Raw genomic sequence first — 20,937 nt, 5'->3', positions numbered from 1 at the left:
TGTTGCTTTAATTTAGTGAATGTAAATATAGTTAGAGAGGGCTTCCATAGACATCTTCTCTGAACGTGGTGTTCTCTCAGCCTATAAATATGCCTTGCCTATCATGTCTTAACTTCCTCATCAGTGAGTTCTCCTCCCATGGAGGCTTTCAGGAACTTAAGACATGGGAACGTTCTGATACAGTATACACTCTGGCTACTGGATGGTGGAAGTAGAGTGGAAGGGTGGAGAATCATGTCAGTTGCTATGGAATGGTCCAGAAGTATGCAACTCTAGAGAGTATAAGCAGTGTACGTCTATTTAAGTTTGAAAATGATTTTTAAAACCTCTGTGTAACTCTTTTAACGTTTTTTAATGCCTCCTGTTAATAACAGACTGTTTTAGCCCTGCCTGAGAAATATGAAGAGTTGCTACAATCCTGGTTGTTTTCTTTCAGCTCCTGAGGACCATGTCTGTGCCCAAGGGTAGAGTTTTGGATAAAAACCTTGATGAGGAAGGGCTTGAAAGTGGAGACTGCGGCGATGATGAAGATGAGTGTATCGGAGGCTCTGGTGATGGCATGATGAAAGTGAAGAACCAGCTCCGCTTCCTTGCAGGTAACTGATTAGTGCTGGCTCAAATCTGAGCTAAAATGGTGATGCTTAGGAATTAAAGACCAATTGAATCTGCTCTCTATAACTCCCCTAAATCTCTGCAACACACAATGCCATCAATTCTTCAAGGAAAGACTACACTCTAGAAAATGAAGTTTTCAGGTAACCTTTCTTTTCTTTTAAATCTCTGGACCTGGGTAAAGGGTAACTTCCTGTTTCTCATTGTCTAAAATGAACTGACCTAAATCAGTTGGCTCTGTTTCCTACTGGAGATTTCCTTGGTTCTTCTCAGTTATAAAAAGAGATGAAAAAAGAAATGCAATCTTGAGAGTCTGGTGAAAACCAATGATGGGGTAACTTTCAAAGGAAAAGACCCGCTGACCCTCTCTTTTTAGAATGTCATATTTGGTTTTTTTCTCACAAGTAGTCCAGGCTATGACACGTAACTGCACGGCTAGGTGAAAACAAATAGAAGAAAAATAGAGAGCTGATGCTGTCAAGAAAGCAAAACAGCCACAACAAAAAATATTCCCTCACAAGTCACATTTGTATCGATTAGCCCAATTTACAAAATACTTTCGTATGGATAGGTGTTCGTGTTTCCATTTTACTGATAAGAAAACTGGGGCTCCGAGAAGAAATGAGTTTCATCTAAATGGCAGAGCTGGAAACCTAACTTGGGTCTTAAGACTTCCAGTGTCACACTCTTCCTTCTGCAATGCACAGCCTTCTCCTTGAAATCCTATTGCCCATGGCCTCTGAGACCCTGCAAGCTCCTCTTTCTTCAACCTCTTTCCTTCACTAGTTCTTTCTAATCCTACCTGAAACTGGGTCTCTCCTTAAGCCTCTATCTTTTCTCTCTTTTCCAGAGAAAACACAGATCTTATCCATTTTGGCAGTTTCAATTTTGTTTATGATTTCTCTAAGTTCTTTCTTTTTTCGTTCTCCATTCTGGCAAAAAAAATCTAGCATGAAATCTGCCCTCTTAACAAACTTTTAAGTGTACAGTATTGTTAATAATATGCAGATTGTATGGCAGATCGCCAGAACTTTTCCATTTTGTATGACTGAAATTCTGTCCCCATTAAACACTAACTCCCCTTTCCTCCTCCCTCAAACCCTGGCACCATCATTTTGCTTTCTGCATCTATGAGTTTGGCTACTTCATCTAAGTGGAATCATGTAGCCCTTCTGTGACTGGCTTATTTCACTTAGCGTAATGTCCTCAAGGTTCATCCATGTTGTAGCATATGACTACAGGACTTCCTTCTTTTTTAAGGCTGAATAATATTCCACTACATGTATGCACCATGATTTCTTTATCCATTTAGCCATCAATGGACGTTTTGGTTGTTTCTACCTCTTGGCTGTTGTGGATAATGCTGCAGTGAACATTCTTTAACTATTATACCACTATGGGGATAATTCATAAAATCATTACCTCCAATGTTAACTGCTCTCCTGAGCTCCCATTCCACATCTCCAGCTGCTTACTAGTCATTTCTTCCTGGCTTTCCCACCATTACCCCCAGCTCTATGTGTCTGAAATCAAACATATCAACAGACCATCCCAAACTGGCTCCTCCCTTAATAACCTTATTTTTCTAATACCACTACTATTCTCCCAGTCGCTGAGGCTTAAAACTGAAGTCATCTTTGACTCTTCTCCCTTGCCCTTCATATACAGTTGGGCACCAAATCACTGTAGATGATCTGTAATTTTTTTCTGCTTATCTCACTGTTTCCTTTCTATCCCCCTTTCACCCCCCCTACATATGCTATTTCAATCACATCTTAAGTGGTCTCCAGGCTTCTAGGCTAAGACAGGAGTATTGAGAGCCTTAGGCTAGCAGATTAGAGAACAAAGAATCAGAGACCCAGGCAGAAGATTCCACCAAATTTATCTTGTACAGCTGCCAGGTTAATCTCTCTAAAGCATCTCCTACCACTCCCTAGCTCAGCTACCTTCATCCTGTCCCCATTGCCTGGAGGATAATGCTCAGACTCCTTAGCAGAGTTCTGAGGGCCTTCTGGTCTAGCCTAAAGTATCCTTTTGGCTTCATTTCCCACCAGTAGCCCCACAGAAACCCTGCACTTTGGCAAGAACGACCATACTCATGCCCCATGAGCATGAGTGGACATACTGTTTGTTTATTTTTTTTAACATCTTTATTGGAGTATAATTGCTTTACAATGGTGTGTTAGTTTCTGCTGTATAACAAAGTGAATCAGCTGTAAGTGTACATATATCCCCATATCCCCTCCCTCTTGTGTCTCCCTCCCACCCTCCCTATGCCACCCCTCTAGGTGGTCACAAAGCACCGAGCTGATCTCCCTGTGCTATGCAGTTGCTTCCCACTAGCTATCTATTTTACGTTTGGTGGTGTATATATGTCCATGCCACTCTCTCACTTTGTCACAGCTTCCCCTTCCCCTTCCCCATATCCTCAAGTCCATTCTCTAGTAGGTCTGTGTCTTTATTCCCGTCTTACCCCTAGGTTCTTCATGACATTTTTTTTCTTAAATTCCATATATATGTGTTAGCATATGGTATTTGTTTTTCTCTTTCTGACTTACTTCACTCTGTATGACAGGCTCTAGGTCCATCCACCTCACTACAAATAACTCAATTTCGTTTCTTTTTATGTCTGAGTAATATTCCATTGTATATATGTGCCACATCTTCTTTATCCATTCATCTGTTGATGGACACTTAGGTTGCCTCCATGTCCTGGCTATTGTAAATAGAGCTGCAATGAACATTGTGGTACATGACTCTTTTTGAATTATGGTTTTCTCAGGGTATATGCCCAGTAGTGGGATTTCTGGGTCATATGGTAGGTCTATTTTTAGTTTTTTAAGGAACCTCCATACTGTTCTCCATAGTGGCTGTACCAATTCACATTCCCACCAGCAGTGCAAGAGTGTTCCCTTTTCTCCACACCCTCTCCAGCATTTATTGTTTCTAGATTTTTTGATGATACTGTTCTTATCTGTCTTCATAGCATTGCCCACATTTATTTCTATATAGATACCCCTCTTTTATTTTTTCTTAAATTACACCCATCCCTAAAAGTACATTTCAAGTATGATGCAGTGAAAAAAAAAGGTTTAGGGGTAGAGTAAATTTGTATTTGAATTCTGGCTCTATTCCTTATGAGCTAGCAGGACCTGGGTCGGTTCTTAGCCTCTTTTCTAAGTCTGCATTCCCTTATCCATCATAGTGGGGATCATTACCCCAACTTCATAGGACTATTTCAGGATCAAATCGAGGGGGAAAGTTTGTAAGGCATCTAACCCATTATCTGGAACATACTAGGTGCTCCATAATTATTAGTTTCCTTCAATGAAGTCTTTCACAACCATCTCAGTCTACAGTTATCTCTGTCCTCTGAATTACTAAAACAAATTCTGCCAGTGCTTTCAAGAAATAGTCTGCAGTGGCTCCCAAGTTCCATTCCTAGGGCATAACATGATCGCTCAGAGCCTGGCATCCTATAAAAAGAATGTTGAATAAACATAATAAGTAAAAATAATAGAAGCTTATGTTTATTGGACACTTACCATGCTGCAAGCACTGTGCCAGGACTTTCCAGGCACTGCCTCATGTCATTTTCACAACATCACTATTATTATTCCCACTTTACAGATGAGAAAACTGATGCTGGAAGAGGTAGAGTAATTTGCTTAAGGTCATGCAGTGGCTAAGGTTGAGAGTTAGAATTCAGATTTCAGAGGCCACTCTTTGGACAAATCTGCTTTGCTACCCCCAAAAGCTTTTGGTCATCGAAAGGTTGCCCAGATGATTTAGCAAACTGGTAACTGGTCTCCACACTGATCTCTAGTTACATACCACTGTTGATATTTCTCCAAAAGTCCCTGCTTATCCCTTCTCTTGCTTTCCTGCCTATAAGCCACTTCCCTATCCATTTCAAAACACGATTCCACAGTTCCATGGTGACTTAACTTCTTAAAACAGTGTTTGGTCTGGGACCTTGTCAAGGGCCTTTTCAAAATCTGAATAGATTACATCCACTGGTTTCCCTTTGTCCAAATGCACATTTATCTTCTCAATTCTAGTCAATTAGTTAGGCGTGATTACCCTAAGTGCTTTGTAAACTGTAAAACGCTACACAAATGGTGGTTAATTTAATTTATGGGAAAAATGATGCCTTACTCCCAATAGGTTACACTTGCCTAACATGTTCAGTGATCCTACCAGCCTGGAGTTCCTTGGGTCCCCTTTTAAATGCTTCTCATGGAGAGGAGACTCATTGGCAATCTGCCAGGCTCGTGGCACAATAGCTATTTGGAATAACAAGCTATACACTTCGGTCAGCTGTTACACAGTTTTACCCAAAATCTGGGTAGATGCCACCTTGTCCTGGTGATTCATCAACATCCACTTAGTCAACTAGACTTGGAACACTGTGTGTGTTTACCGCCATCTCATTTAGAACCTCCAAATTCCTTCCTCCGAAAGACAACTTGAAAATAAAAAACAAGGCTCAGAGTATGTTCAGGCTCTCTTCTATCTCCCTTTTGTCCCTCAGCAGTTCTTTTGCACTCTAGCCAGCCAGGTCCTATTGGCTGGCTTCCCCGGCTCACTTCTTCCCATCTTTCGTTGCACTGGATGAAGTGCAGGTCACCGAGGTTCTATTCTTGGCTTTGCTTCTAAGTCCCATGTATCCCAGGGCAAGCCCCTTCCTCTCTTTAGAAGTCAGTTTCTCCATTTGTAAAATGAAGAGGATGCCCAGACATCTCTCGCCGGCCTTTCTCGTGCCAGCAGTCTGTGATTATGTTCATTTATTTGGCTTTAGTCCCTGGCAAGGTACTTATTGGAGTCTTTTGGGGACACCTTCTTCTGAGCTTGCAGGTTCCCTGTTTTCTTCTCCTGAGCTATTTACACGTGAAAAAAGATCTCATTTTCCCTACTCTGGCTCCTTTGACTTTTCCAGTCAAAGAAGCCAGGCTTCTTACCAAGGGCCCTCAGCACACTTGTATGCCAGGATGCTCATAAGAAGTTCTGAGTAGTTTCCAGGCCTTCTGGGCTATATTCACTTTTAAAACTCTTCATCCTAAAGTTCCCCAAGTGCTCTCTTTTTCTATAATTCTTATTTCTATGCTTAGAGTCTGACCCTTCTTTCTGATCGTTGAATTTAATTGCTGCTGCAATGACCATTAGACGATGTCTTCTTACCCACAGTTACAGCTTGACCTGTTCCTTTCACTTCTCAGAACGAGGCTAATATGCTTCCCTTTTGGTGGGTTATTTCCTTTCTCTCAGCCTGTTTCATAGGGTTGTGGCCATTAAATAAAATAATCCATGCAAAGCCATTGGAACAGTGCCCGGCACCTAGTGAGCACTCAAAAACTGCTATCTGCTATTAAAGCAACTGGTCTGTTGCTGTTTCTGCCGACCTATGGGCGCTCCAAGAGCCGGCAGATACAGATTAGAATTAATCGCCTTGGTTTTTTGTTTGTTTAAGACTCATAAAAAGCAACTAAAACCAGTTAACCAACATTCAGCAACATCCCCTTATCCCTTGCCATTCCAAGTGGGGTCCGTGGAGCAGCAGCGTCTGTATCAGCTGGGAGCTTGTTAGAAAAGCAGATCTCAGGCCCCACTTCAAGACCTACTGAATCATAATAGGTCATGTTAACAAGATCCCTAGGTGATTTGTTTACAGTCGTTACCACCTTCTAATTGAGCTCTTTTGGCCTTTAGGCTTAATCCTTGAAGCATCGAAGAAGCCACTAACCTGCCCCCACGGTGGGCTACGTATTCTAGGAAGTATAAAATAGGCCCAAGACCCGTCATCCCTGTGATAGATTAGGTCCCTTGGGTTCTAGTCATCCCTGTGATAGATTAGTACACTTGGGTTCTAGTCCTAGCGTATTTGCTAACAGTAGGACCTTGAGCAAGTTATATAGCCGCTCTGAGCCTCAGTTTCTCCAACTGTAAAATGGGGATAATCATCCTTGCCTACCTCAGTGAGTTTTTGTGAAAGTCACATGCGATAATGAGTGTGAAAGTGCTTTTGTAACCTGTGCAGCTCTACAAATATTTATAACAACCATAAAACTGTTGTTACTGTTCCAAAGTCTCTGGAAGCTCTTTGGCTTTTTCAGCGACCTTAGTTCGGCATGTATTTTCTGCAAAGACTGAATTTAGCCCATGAGTTATAAAACACTTACACTGAACACACGTGTTCGGACTCCCTTCCAAAGATAGATCATCCATGATGGACCTGGTGTGATAAGCTGACTGTTTTGTTGCCAGGTTGCCATCAGCATTGTTCCTAGCTTTGGGCCTTGTCAGAGCTCTTATTGTAAGCCGTTGGGGAAGCTGGCTACTCCCAGTGCTTTGGCTGGGGCTGATCCCTGAGAAGCTTTGCAAGCTCTGGCCATGTGTCCCTGGCCAAGACATGATGATTAAGCATCTGAAGCATGTGCCGCCTCTCTGCCAAGTCTCACCCACACAGAAACACACACACACGCCCATGCACACACATGCACACGTGCGCACACTCTTGTAGGCGTGCACACCTGCATGCCTACTGTTGGAAACACATTTTGAAATATACACTCACAAAACAACTCCCAGCAAGAAATACCTATGTCAGAGGCATCTGTGTTACCACTCCCTCACCCCTGTCCTCCCTGGACCTGTTCTCGCTCCAGCTTGTGTTATGCTGTGGGTACAGCCAGAGCATGCTGGCGAGCCTAACATCTTTATGGCAACGAGTCAGAAAACAAAGATATTCTTGTCTCAAGCTGGGCCAAAGAATGGATACTGCGAAAGCCTATTTCTTTGGCTGAGGAAATCGGAAACAGACTATAGAAGACCGAAACATTCCTTGTTGCTGCATGGGAATAAGAGGGGCTTCAGCTGGTTGGTGGCAGGGTGAGGAGGACAGTTCATGAAACACGTCTTGGGCTTAGGACTTGAACCAATACTAAAACCAAATGGCTGTTTCTTGCCGCATTAAACAAACATTTCTTGTGGAAATATTTGCCCGCAAGAAACTTTCGGTCTCTCCATGTTAGCGTGAGGACTGAACAGAGAAAACTTGTCACTTGTTCCTCGTCTGGGAGTGAGGGTGAAGGTGAAATCCAGGTCTAGGTAGGCCCCTCTGGCCATTCTTTTCTGTCATCCCCAGCTGTTGGGAGGGACAGCAGCTGTGTGCTTCCCCGCACCAGTCACCCGTTCGCAGCAGTTCTGGAGTGAAGCCACGAAGTCTTCACAGCTGTGGCCCAGGAGTCTCTGCACCCAATATTCCCTCCGTGCAGTTACTTTAGAGTCTAGAGGCGAAAAAACAATGACTCCCCAAAAACAGAGATTAGAAAATATTTTTTAAGCCAGTGACTTTTATTCTTTTTCTTTTTTTAGCAGATCAAATGTAACCTTATATTTCTGTTCCTAACATGCTTGTGCACATAGAAGAGAGGAAGGACACTTCAGTGGCTTAACTGTTCTTCTAAACTGTCAGATCAAACTCTCACAAATGTGGGCTGGTAGTCACACGTTTTAATAAATTCACTAATGGGTTGGTTTGGTGAAAAGCGTAAAATCAATGGAAGAGTTCTCTGATGGGCTTTTATCGTGGGTGGCATCTGCAACATTTTCATGCTTTAGAACAAAACATATTGCCTGCTGAAGAATGAGTAGAAGGTTTGTAGGAGAATGAAATGTCCTGGGGTTTTTTAATGGGAAAGTTATTGAGTCCTATTCAGAGCTCAAAATACATGTGGATACAGTAATATATCTGTTTATACTCCCCTGCTCGTAGCAAGTCCAGGAATAGAGTATGGCAGTTTTCCCAAAATGTATTCTATCCCACTTCCTTTGCACTCCTTGGAAACCCACCGTCAGATCTTTGGCGCTTATGTTGAAGGTTGTTTCCCACTAAGTAACCCATCTCTGAATTTCTCAGGCAAGATCTTGTAGTGACTCCCTCCGCCCGTCTTTCTGGGATATCAGTCCCTCAAGCATGAGACCTCAGCGTAAGGGGACCCTATGTCATTCACACTGGGAGGTAGATCCCATCTGATGGGTGAACAGGATACAGTCCTACACTTAGGCCGCTGAAGCTTGAGACATAACAGGAAGGAAGGACATTTCATCTACAGGGTCAAAGAAACTGAGTCTCAGTTCTGCTTCTGTTACTTCCCAGTGTTGGCCTTGGACAAAGTCACTCAACTCCTCTGAGCCTCATATTCCTCATATGCAAAAATAATGATAAAATATTTCCTGACCTGCCCACTTCATAAGTTGTTGAATGAAACACACATGATAATGGATATAAAAGTACTTTGTAAACTGTAAATAAGTTACCCACTTAGAGTAATATTATTAATATTATTTGGTACCACTGGGTTATAAGTTAATTTTATTCACCAAAAGCCTGCAGCTAAAATTAAATTCTCGATGTTCTGGCCAACAAATTTCCTTATAATGTGCTCCCTCTTTTTCATCCTCAAGGTGGCATTTTCAGTTACTCATTAACTTGTTTTTAGCCCAGTGAGAAGGTATTTAAACAATGACAAATATGTCTGCTGAGTTGTGCAAATAACCAGTCACAAAAGTAGTAGTCACCTACATCTTGAAAGAATCTCAGCTAGTTATGTTTTGTTTTCTTTGGTGTTAACGGGGCAGTGAGGGCAGGGGTGGACAACGAGTTGGGGAGGGTCAAGAAATGGGGCCCCTGATTCTTTCCATTCTCTCTTGCTCTTAGCCAGAAGCAATCTGCTCTCATGCCTTGATCTTTTCTTTTAGAGATCAAATGCCATAGGGAAGCTGAAGGAAGCAAAGCTCACTATAATAGCACTTTTCTCCCAGACACAGACCAGGTGGTCCTGGCTAATAGATTGACAAGACAGCCATTCCCACCTCACCCCAGAGCTTTGTGTAGTTCCCGTCGCTCACAAAGAGGGATTTAGATGCAAGCTTTCACAGTGATATCACCTGCCAGTTGAGTAAGTTTACCCAGAAAGGGGCCATCCCCACGCCTTAGTGTTGACCAGGGAATTACTTCAGGTAAGCTGGTGATAGATGAGAGTAAAGAAAGGTAAAAAACTTTCTATAAAGTTACCATCACTTGAGGTGCTTTAGGGAGTTTGTTTCTTATTATTTGCAAGGACATACGCTGGGGTTCACTTTTGTAGGTCTACTGCCCTCTGATGCTTCCCATCTGAGCCATCAGGCTGTGAGGCTTTCATCAGGGGTAACGCTATATAATGCTTATACTTGTCAATAGACCTTCTGCATAACTCTAAGAATTGGGGGAGTGTTAGGGATAGTGTGAGCAATTTGTGACCATTGTATTATATTTTGTAATCAGTTTTCAAATTAAAAGGCAGCAGTTGACTGTATGAGTGTGGCTAAATGGTGCGATTGATCTCCTCTGGATGAAGCCATGTCTGCCAGTTTAGCGACAGCCTCAACTAATTGCCATAATCTAGTGTGGCTAGAAATGAATAGAAGGGAGAGGTTCAGTACTCACTGGTGGAAAAGGAGAGGCAGAACCGGCAGGAAGGCGGCAAGCCCAGAGCCTCCGGCTGAGCTGCCACATAGAAGTGAAGGGATCTTCACTTCATCCCCAAGGGATCTGGGAGCACCAGCTTGTGTGCCCTCCAATGGGAAGTGCTCCCTGCAAGAAGAAATGTCACAGCAGAAAGAGAGAAAGATGTGATGTCTAATTAAACCTGTGTGATGGCCCTGCGTTCCCCTGATGAACAATGGCCTCTTGAGGGAGCCAAATCAGAGGAGCCCAGGGTAACAAGGAACCATGAGCCTGCAGAACAAGACAGAAGCTGAAGGCTTCTGTGGTATGCACAGTCCCTGTGGCTGCAGGTGGAGATCAGATATGAAGCCAGGCTGACGTCCTACTTTGAGAGGAGGAGGGACTCAGAGCCATCGGATGCCTTACAATCACTGACCTTCCACAGAACCCCTGAAACTACACATATGCACACGCCCATGTGTGCACAAATGTTATCAAGTCTTTTTCCAATTCAGACAAGGCTGTCCATTAACTTTGTTAGTATGGCAGAAAGAATAGAGGTACAGCCATCATCTCTCTCCCCCTTATTTGCCAAGGAGATTTCCAATTTGCTTTGGTAGGAATGAAGTTACTGGCAAGTTTTTGTTTTGTTAGTCTTTTTGAAAGGAAATCTTGTTATAGAGGCTGCCTACGTACACACCTGGGTAAGAGATGTTTAATGATCCAGAAAAATGATCCATAGCACTTGTGGTTCTTAATGTTTCTAAATATACTTACTGATTTTTAAAATTTTGTGGGTTTTTTTGTTTTTTTTGTTTGTTTGTTTTTTACAATCCTAATGGGTACAGGTGATGGTAAATAAACCTTTAAAGATGAGAACGGGACTACCGCGCAGACAGAATCTCTTAATTTGTAGCTCATTGGTGGACTTAAGCAGTAATATAATTACCAAGCAAATAAAAATGGAGTAGAGGCTACTCTACAAATTCTGGTGTCTGGGAATAGTCTATGTTAGAGCAGCGGGCAATCTCATTAGCAACTTCAGGATGGCTTTCAGTATGAAGTGGTTTCCTTGATTAATGATGATCTCCTCAGAGTGTAGAAAGCAAGACTTTGTCATCTTATACATACACTTATCAGCTCTCAGTCACCAAACTCTGCTTCCTTCTGCCTTGCCCCACGACTGTCACTTAGTAGATGTTTGATAAATACTTCAGTTATCCATGTGCAGTGTTTACTTGTCAGCATTTGCTTCCTTTTGCCTCCTATTTGGTAGCTTTCACCGTCACTGCTTCTTTCATTAGCTTCCTCAAAGTATCTTTCAACCTCTAGCAGTGGAAATTGTAAGCAAAGAGATATGAGAGCCCTATTCCAGTCAACAGAGGGGTAGGGGCTCCTGAGAGGGGGAGGACACACTGTGTGAGACATTGTGTGTCTGTAGCCTAGAGTGCATCCTGCAGAGAGTGAGCAAGATAGTGAAGAATCTGGAAACAGGGTCAGTGGAAGGACACTGAAAAAAAAGTCACGATGTTCAGTCTATACAAGAGGAGAATTAGGGAGACGTGAGTGTTGTCTTCTACTATTTAGAGGTCTTGCACGTGGAAGATGAGGGAAGATCTGGAACCAATACATGGGATTTTTTTTAATTTTTAAAATTTATTTATTTATTTTTGGCTGCGTTGGGTCTTCGTTGCTGCATGCGGGCTTTCTCTAGTTGCGGCTAGCGGGGGCCATGCCTCGTTGTGGTGCGTGGGCTTCTCATTGCTGTGGCCTCTCCCTCTGCGGAGCACGGGCTCTAGGGGCACAGGCTTCAGTTGGTGTGGCTCCCAGGCTCAGTAGTTGTGGCTCGTGGGCTCTAGACACGCAGGCTCAGTAGTTGTGGTTCACAGGCTTAGTTGCTCCGCAGCATGTGGGATCTTCCCGGACCAGGGCTGGAACCCACGTTCCCTGCATAGGCAGGCAGATTCTTAACCACTGCGCCACCAGGGAAGTCCCTAGATTTTTTTAATTAATTTTTATTGGAGTACGGTTGCTTCACAATGTTTTGTTAGCCTCCACTGCGCAACGAAATGAATCAGCCATACACATATAGGTAAGTCCAAAAGTCCCCTCCCTTTTGGACTTCCCTCCCATTTACGTTACCACAGTGCATTAGGTAGAGTTCCCTGTGCTATACAGTATGTTCCCATCAGTTGTCTATTTTATACATAGTATCAATAATGTATATGTGTCATTCCCAGTCTCCCAGTTCCTCCCACCCCACCCCTTGGAACCAATACATGGAATTTATAAGGGAGATATATTTTGACTGACAAAAGGATGAACTTTCCACCCTTAAAGCGATTCCTCAGTGGAATGAATTGCTCTAGGTAACAATCAGCTTCCTGACTCTGGAGCTATTTGACTAGAGAGTAAGTAACCATATATCAGAAAGACTGGCTGGGTAGGGGTGGAGTGGGGTGTCAGAGAATGGATAGATACCTCTATCATGGGCTCTTGACTTCCATGGAACTGAATAGCTCTGAGATGCTGTGGTTTTATGATGCAAACATGTAAGTACAGCAAAAGAGAACCAAGATGGTGGAGCAAACCAATGAGGCAATTTCTCAGGCTCCGGGAAGGAAAGAGGAGTGTAGAAGAGATTCTTTGGTTGTATTTGAGTACCTGTCACCAATTATGATTTTCTACAACTATTTTCCTAAGCAAATGGATCCTTACGAATGGCAGACTTTTCCAGGGAGCCGTTCTTTGCAACATCCTGTCTGTCACTCACAGCCTCTAGATTTGTTTTACTACTATGAGAATCCAGTTCTCATTTCTCCCCAATTATTTCCAGGCTTGTGGCCTTCCTGTTCCTGTGTTAGAAAAGCAAACGGGGATACAGTCCCTCCTCCAGCTACATGTCTTTAGCCCTAATGGCTGAATGGTCAATATCAAGGTTGTCCAGTCCACCCTTATCTTCTCCACCACTCTCTCCCTTCCAACTCTGGCCTCACAAAATAGACCAGTGCATCTCAAGTTATCTAGTGAAGGACTGGAGTGTTTTTGTGTCGATTTTGTTGTTGTTGTTGCAGTTGTTGTTCCTCCCAAATCTGTCATGGACCAGTACTTTTGTAACATATAATAAAAATGAATTACCACAAAAAGGAAATGACAAAAAGGCCTACAAAAATACAAGCCACAGTTTTTAATTATGAGACTCAACAGACCTAAAAATCTCTGTCAAATTGCTGTAAACATTTCTAAGAGCTTACTTCAACTTCTGTACAGAGTGGCAGTAAAGAGCAGAGCAGCAGAGCCCACGCTGAGTAGGGAGGAGCAGCCTGCTCTCTGTGTCTCTGCCTTGTGTCTGTCCTTACCCTTGGACCCAGTGGTGGAACAGATTCAAACAGCAGTCTAAATGGGGGTGAGGGCAGTGGGATCCTGGTGCTGCCTTGCACTGGCTCATAAGAGCCGATTGTTAATTTCAGAATTTTCATGAGCCAGCTGTTAAAAATAGTCATTATTAAAAATTAAATTCTATAGATTTATAATTAAATACATTCTGTTAAAAACAAAGAAAACATACTCAAAACTCATCACACTCTAATTATTTTAGTACATGTACTGTTATCTATGCTCTTGAGGTTATTTGTGTCTGATTGTGCCTGGGTGGTGGAAGTTTTTTGTTTAACATCTTTATTGGAGTATAATTGCTTTACACTGGTGTGTTAGTTTCTGCTTTATAACAAAGTGAATCAGTTATACATATACATATGTTCCCATATCTCTTCCCTCTTGCATCTCCCTCCCTCCCACCCTCCCTATCCCACCCCTCTAGGTGGTCACAAAGCACCGAGCTGATCTCCCTGTGCTATGGGTGGGGCTACTTCCCACTAGCTATCTATTTTACATTTGGTAGTGTATATATGTCCATGCCACTCTCTCACTTCGTCCCAGCTTACCCTTCCCCCTCCCTGGAAATATTATATACTCTTCCCAACTCTGTGTGTAGTGTCTTCACATTGGTAGCTTGAATTTGACCATGACGGAAATAATTACACCCCAGAAATCACCAAAAACTACTCATGGGGGCTTGAATTCTTGTTTTGTGGATTGTCTAGAATCTAGACTTAAGAGAGTGATGGGAAGAAAATGTTAACAGTGCAGATTAAACTTTAAATTGTGTTGTCTCTGTAGCCATTACATTGCGAATAAATAGCACAATACATTGAGAAACTGTTCTTCCAGTATTTGAAAACTATTGTCCCATTATCAGAAGAGTCACTCCCGTCATTGATGAAGGAGTGATGTTCCCACATACATCTTTGTCATTTCATTTTTGTCTTCCTCCTTAATGTAAACCAATATATCAAGTAGTGTTCCTGCAGGAACCACACTTGCTTGTCAATTGCAACCCTGGTTTGGCTACAGATGCCAGAGTCTGACAAAAATCAATGAAAGCATTCTGTGAAAATCAACTGGCTATATGGAATTTACAATAAAGAATATTGTATAGTTTTTTATTATTTGTGAATTGTATGTTCCACATCCTTTATTCCACCAAAATTTAAAATAAACTGACATGCATGCTTTTTTATTTATTTATTTTTTTGAGAGCCAGTTGTTAAACATTTACCAGCACACTGTGGGGTGAACAGAGTACTTTGAAAGATTATTTTCCTTCCCTCATCCTTAAATGTTCTAGGCTTAAATCAGTAGCTCTTTCTACCACAAGTGGGAGAGAATTTCTCTCTTCCAAAGTTATGCTAGCAAGTGCAAGAGCCCCTCACTTTCAGTTACTCTGAAATCTAGGATTCCTTTGGAATTCCTTTGGAATCCTAGAGCTGGAAACTTAACTTGGAAACTATTAACCAGATCCGTAAACTTTTTTTTTTTTTCTCAAAACCCCTTATTCCCTCTTGAGGTTGACGGGCTCCCACTGAAATCTCTCTGCTAACCAGTGGCAATCTCTTCAGCTCCATTCCAAACCTGGATGGGAGTCTCCTAGGCCAGCTCGTGGGGCACCCAAGCGAGGCCCACTTTAAGAGTTGAGTCTCCCTATATCAGCTGGCATGAAGACAAATTAATACCGTGTGCTGGTATTAGCCCTGGTTTCACAGACTTAGAGTGGAACTCCTAATATCAGGTTACATTTTGTTGGCTTGGTACTCATTTTTTTAACCACCAACCATATGGGCAGAGGTTGGAAGGAAAGCTAAATTTGGAACATACCCCCCACTCTCCTTTTTAACATTTCTTTCTTGTTTGTGCAGGGAGGCAACATATTACTCATACTCACATAACAGCACCAATTGCTAGAGGACTGAGGAATGAGATTCTCCCAAAATGCGGTTGGATCAGGGAATTGGAGGTTTTCTATACAAGTACGCAGCAGTGCAGTCAGAACGTCTGCGCTTTGCTTCTGCAGATTTCTGAACCTGTCTGTGCATACAGCACGAGAAGACTAAATCAGGAATGAAAAGGAACCTAGGCATTTCATGTCTGTGGGCTCCTAAGTTCTTTCTCATTTTTAGTCAACATCCAGAGATAGCACTTTGCTGCACTAATATCTTTCTGACTCAGGCTTTTTGGAACATGGAGCCATGAATTTCTCTCTCTGTTTAGTTTTTTCCTGCTCTAGCTTTCCTTCTCCCCACATGCCACTTCATGCGTCCTGGTAGTTGGAGCAGGGAAGATGGATTTGGTTGGGGCAGTGGTAATGATTTGGGCAGTATCTGTGGAAGTCATGCACATTTCAGTTCTGGGGCTTTCTAAACCTGAATACACAAGTCATAGGTCAACCTAAAACAGGATTGTTTAGCATCTCAAAGGAATTTAGAACCAGGTTCAGCTTAAGGAATGGAAATTAGCCTACCTGCCTTCAAGGAGAGGTTGTAGTCTTCCTGCTGTGCCAACTTGAAGTCAGAAGGGCATTCTCCTTGCTGGCCCTGGATTCCAGGCAGGAATGAGGGGTCATAAAGCCAAATCTCACAGCCCAGCCTTTCTCAGTCGGGTCCAGCCTCCTTCTCTAACCTTGTCTCCCACTAATCCCTATCCCACCCTGTGTTCCAGCTACCTTGAATGTCTCCCTGTTCCTGAACTTGCTGTTCTGCTCTTTAAGGCCTGCCTGGACCTTGATAAATACCTGTATTTGCAACACACATAAAGCACTTCGCTCCGTGCCTGCCCCTTGGTGGGTTCTAATAAATGGTGGCTGTTAATACTCTGCACATGCCGGTTCCTTAGTCCATAAAGGTTTCCCCTTCTCTACCTTTAAAGCTCAGCTCAGATGTACTTTCCTCCCCAGTGAGTCCTTGTCCTAGGCACAGTGCTTTGTTAACCCATTATAGCAGTTACCAGTTTGAAGTCAGGTAATTCCCAGTGCCTGCCACATAACTGGTGCTCAGTAAGTTTTTGCTGCGTGGCCCTGGCCATACCACAATGAATAAGCACAGTACCTGCCCGTGTAAGCTTCTAGTCTACTCAGCAGCTGTGCAGAGACAGACACTTAACTAGATAATTGTAATATGGTTAAAGTACTGACTGCTGTATGCACATGGGGTTGTGGAAACACAAAGGAAAAGCTTCATATCCGGACTGGGGTGGTCAGAAAGTGAGCTGAGTCTTAAAACAATGTGTAAGAGTCAGCTGAAAAGGGGAGAGCCTTGCAAGCCAGGAGGACAGTATGAGAAAAGACATGGAGGGTGAGAAAGAGCATGGTGGTTCTGGGAAAAATATGCAGCTTGGTGAGGCTACAGCAGAGAGAGGTGAGAGCTGAGGCTAGAAGATTAGTTAGGGTCAGAGCATGAAAGCCTTCTATGCCTTCTTAAGGATCTTGGCCTTGATCCTATAGCAGGGTCTATAAATTCATAACATATGGGTCATCAGCATCCCCACCCCCACCCCTCTCATGGCAGACGTTGATAATCAATCACAGCACCCCATTCCACTGGGTCCAGATGTGACCTCGTAATCCTTCTCAACATAGTGTGGCAGGGAACACCACCAAGAGGTTGGCGGTAGCACTCTGGTTTGCTGGTGTGAGATGATACACGTGTGTGTATGTGGAGGTTGGAAGTGTGAGAGAGTGCCAGTGATAGGAGAATTGTGACATGGTCAGACTTGCATTTTGGAAATCTCCATGCACATTGAAGAAGAATCAACAGAACCTGATTGTTTAGATGGGGCGCGGGATGACAAAGAAAGAGTAGTCAAAGACCAGGTCATTGTTCCCACCTTGGGCAAGTGGGCAGATGCCAGTGCCATTCAGAGAGCATAAAGGAGGTAATGATAGGTTTGGCGTGATAATAATAGCTCACTTTTTCTGAGTGCTTACTATATGGCAGGCACTGTTTTCAGCATCTTACGTGAAGCAATTAATTTTATCCTCCCAACAACACTGGGGGGGTACCATTATTATTTCTGTCTTGCAGATGAAAAAACTGCACAGAAAAGTATAAAATATTAAAGAGCTAACAAAATCAGTGGCACTGAGGAAGAACATTAGGGCAAGAAAAGCTGAAAACATATCACTGAGTCATTTGGATGAATATGGATAGAGCCAACCAGCTCACCATGCACCCGTGCTAGGGTTTATCAGTTCATATTTAATGTTCTGGAAACCAAAGCATTTATCACTTGGAAGAGGACCACTGCAATGTGTATAAATCCATCCTGCCTTCACCACATCTGTTCTACTCATAGGGGCGGACATCGGTAGGAAAGTGAATTAAAACAAGCCCATCCAAACAATGGCCTAAATGATTTGCACGTAAAACACCTCTAGCATTCGTAAAATTAAAAGAGCAAGGTTAGAGGGGTATTGGATTTTAAGAGAATACATCACATTAAATTGTGCTGTGTTTTTCTAATGATTAACCTTTTCTTATTTCAATAATGATACAATGTACATATGTGTGTATGTAAATGTATATAGTTGATTCATTTGTTTAGTAACTTCCTGCCTTCCAAAGCACTTTTCTCATTCCCCATTAAAATGTTCTAATCAGGAATCCAGTTGCTTTAAGGAATAGGCTATTTCAACGGCTAATAGGCTAATGGTTATTTTCGTCTTAGCTTCCTGTCTAGCTATCTGGGCTGCATCGGTGGCACAGTGGCAAGCACTACCAGGAGAACAGGCATCTTGGCCAGGAGGGAACAAATGTCCCTGCCTTGTGACCCAAGCATGCAGCTCAGCATTGGAGTCAAGGGATAGTGAGGACTGTGTAGCTTGGATTTCCAGATCCCCAGACCAGGTTGCCTATTAACCCTGAACTCAGACCTTGAGACCATGGGTTTGCTAATGATTTCACAGTGTCCTCTGGAACTTGCGATAGCTATAAATGTCTGCCTTTGGCCTGAACATACCAATCTCATTACCACCTCTTTCCCTTTGCTCAAGTCATTCGTTGCATCTGCTTGTGATGCCCTCTGTTCTCCCATCCTGACACCTCCCAGTACTTCAAGACCCTCCTCCACAAAACTCATACTTGATGGCCTCAGCCTTCCACGACGTCTCTTTCTTTTCCAAAACCCTTGTACCCACCATTCTGCACACAACAACAATCAACTAGCAGATTGTGATTTACAAATAGCTTTCAAATTCATCATCTAATTAAATCCTCCTTACAATCCTGTAAGATAGGCTTTAATATTAGCCCTTGTACAGGAGAAAACCGAGGCTCAGAGAGTTAGATGACTTGCCCGAGGTCAGTGCATGGTAAGAACTAGAATTGGAGCCCAGCTCTTTGTGATGACAAAACGCATTTCCATAACTACCTTGCTACATGGCCCAGCATATGTAGCTAATGAACATATGTGGATGATGGTGACAACAGTCCTCTTGTGCCGGTAAACAGCCATTGACTTTTTCCGTGGACTTGATGCTCAGAATCAGAATAGCCTCAGCGGGAGTAGTTCAAGGCCTCTCCAGCCTTTAGGGGTTACGTAGTAAAGGGAGGAGCTGAAAGCACAGTGCTCAGCCCCGTTTTGTTGGACTAGTCTGGGTTCCCAGAAGAATTTTCTCCTTTCTCTCTCTCTATATATATAACCCAGTATCTTTCCCATGAATCACAGCTCCTCTGGGTGCCTGAGCCTGGCCCTAAAGGAGGGACTATAGCACACATGGTGTTCAAGTAACTTACTATGCATGCTTGGGAGATCTGGGTTCACGCCTCTCCGCTCCACTTGAGACCTATAATTATTGATCCACAGCGCATTCCTGTGCTCCGTGACCATCTGGCCTAAGTACATCCTAGGCTATCATTTGCTGGGGCAGAAGTTGGTTTAGACAGCTTATCCTGAATGTAGCTTTGGAAGCCTGCATAATCTTGGTTCTGGGAGACTGAGCAGGTAGCCAGGCTAAAGGCCCCATGTGCTGTTCTTGGGCCCAGTGCCCCAGCTAAAATAATACATTTGCAATTATTCATTATCCCTTCAGTGCAACTCTGAATTTTAAATTGCATACTCGTGAGCGAGCCTGGCTTTTTGTAGGTCTTTCGTACATTAGAGAACTGCAGTTATAGAGATTCACAACGAATTGTGGGAGTGATCATTCTAGCAATAACAACAACAACAATAGTCAGAAACATAATAACACTTAACACTGATTATTCTTTCTGTGATGACACTGGCCTGAGTATGGCCACATTTAATCTCTACAGCATCCTATGAAAGGTTGGTGATATTTTAACCCCCATTTTACAGATGAGGAAAATAAAGCTCAGAGACATTAAGTAAATGTCTTAAGGTCATACAACTAATAAATTGGTGAACCAAGATCAAACCCATGCCTTTTTGGCTCCAAAGGCCATGAAATGATTAATACTAACCTCTGCTCTGCCACCTCCCTTTCTGCTTCATAGTACATTTGTCTATGCCATGTAAGCCTTCAGTTGGCAGCCCCCGAGACCCACAAGCACTGCTTCAGCCAGTGTTGAGGTCAATGAAATGATCGTGACCAGGATTCAGCACTAAGCACCTGCAACTGGTCGTTCTATCTATGCTGTGCTCCACTGGCCAACCCTTGCGCCTCCCTACTCTTGGTTCTCCCAGCAAAAAAAGGTAGAAGAATACAGATGTACTGCATGGGGTGATACGACTAAGTTAATTTGGTCATCTTGAACTTTTGTAAAAATATAAACATATCTTGTCTAGTATTTACTCCTCTTTGCCTAGGGCCCAGACATGCTCACAGAATCGCAGCCAGCTTTTCTGGCAAGGAGATGTTCATGAAGAAGAGATCAGTTTTAAAAATCTACAACCTTAGCTGAAAAGTATAAACTTGTTCACAGAAAAGTCTAGTAAGAAATGACCAGCAAGTCTAAAATAACTTGAACCAGTGGTTATCTTTGGTTCATGTGATGGGGCCAATGAAAATAGATAATCTCCGCTTTATAAAGAATGTTGCATTTATTAATATGGGTCTCTATGGAATCTCATTTTAAATATGGGTTGATGAACTAGTCATTTTTTCTCTAGTAACAGCTTTTTTAAAAGATATAATTCACATACCTATATAATTCAGCCATTTTAAGTGTAGAATTGAGTGGGTTTTAGTATATTCACAGACTCGTGCAACTATCACCACAATTTAATTGTATTTATTTACTTTTATTTTTTTAGCATCTTTATCGGAGTATAATTGCTTTCCAATGGTGTGTTAGTTTCTGCTTTATAACAAAGTGAATCAGTTATACATATACATATGTTCCCATATCTCTTCCCTCTTGCGTCTCCCTCCCTCCCACCCTCCCTATCCCACCCCTCTAGGTGGTCACAAAGCACCGAGCTGATCTCCCTGTGCCATGTGGCTCCTTCCCACTAGCTATCTATTTTACGTTTGGTAGTGTAAATAT

At 42.7% G+C, this 20,937-nt stretch overlaps 1 protein-coding gene across 3 annotated transcripts in view; it reads left to right on the top strand.

The window, feature by feature from the left end:
* GPC3 (glypican 3) overlaps window positions 1–20,937 on the top strand; it is a gene marked incomplete at its 5' end in the record, with an annotated part of 437,280 nt that overhangs the window by 376,196 nt on the left and 40,147 nt on the right. For all 3 annotated transcript variants that reach the window (XM_079727248.1, XM_079727247.1, XM_079727246.1), the window contains one exon: window positions 437–596. In XM_079727248.1, the coding sequence (XP_079583374.1) occupies window positions 437–596 (160 nt within the window). The remainder of the gene's footprint in view (window positions 1–436; window positions 597–20,937) is intronic.

The sequence above is a fragment of the Hyperoodon ampullatus genome (assembly GCF_949752795.1).
Source record: "Hyperoodon ampullatus genome assembly, chromosome: X".
NCBI classification, from domain to species: Eukaryota; Metazoa; Chordata; class Mammalia; order Artiodactyla; family Ziphiidae; genus Hyperoodon; species Hyperoodon ampullatus.
Note: the sequence above shows the minus strand (reverse complement) of the source record. Positions and strands in the feature narration are given on the sequence as shown.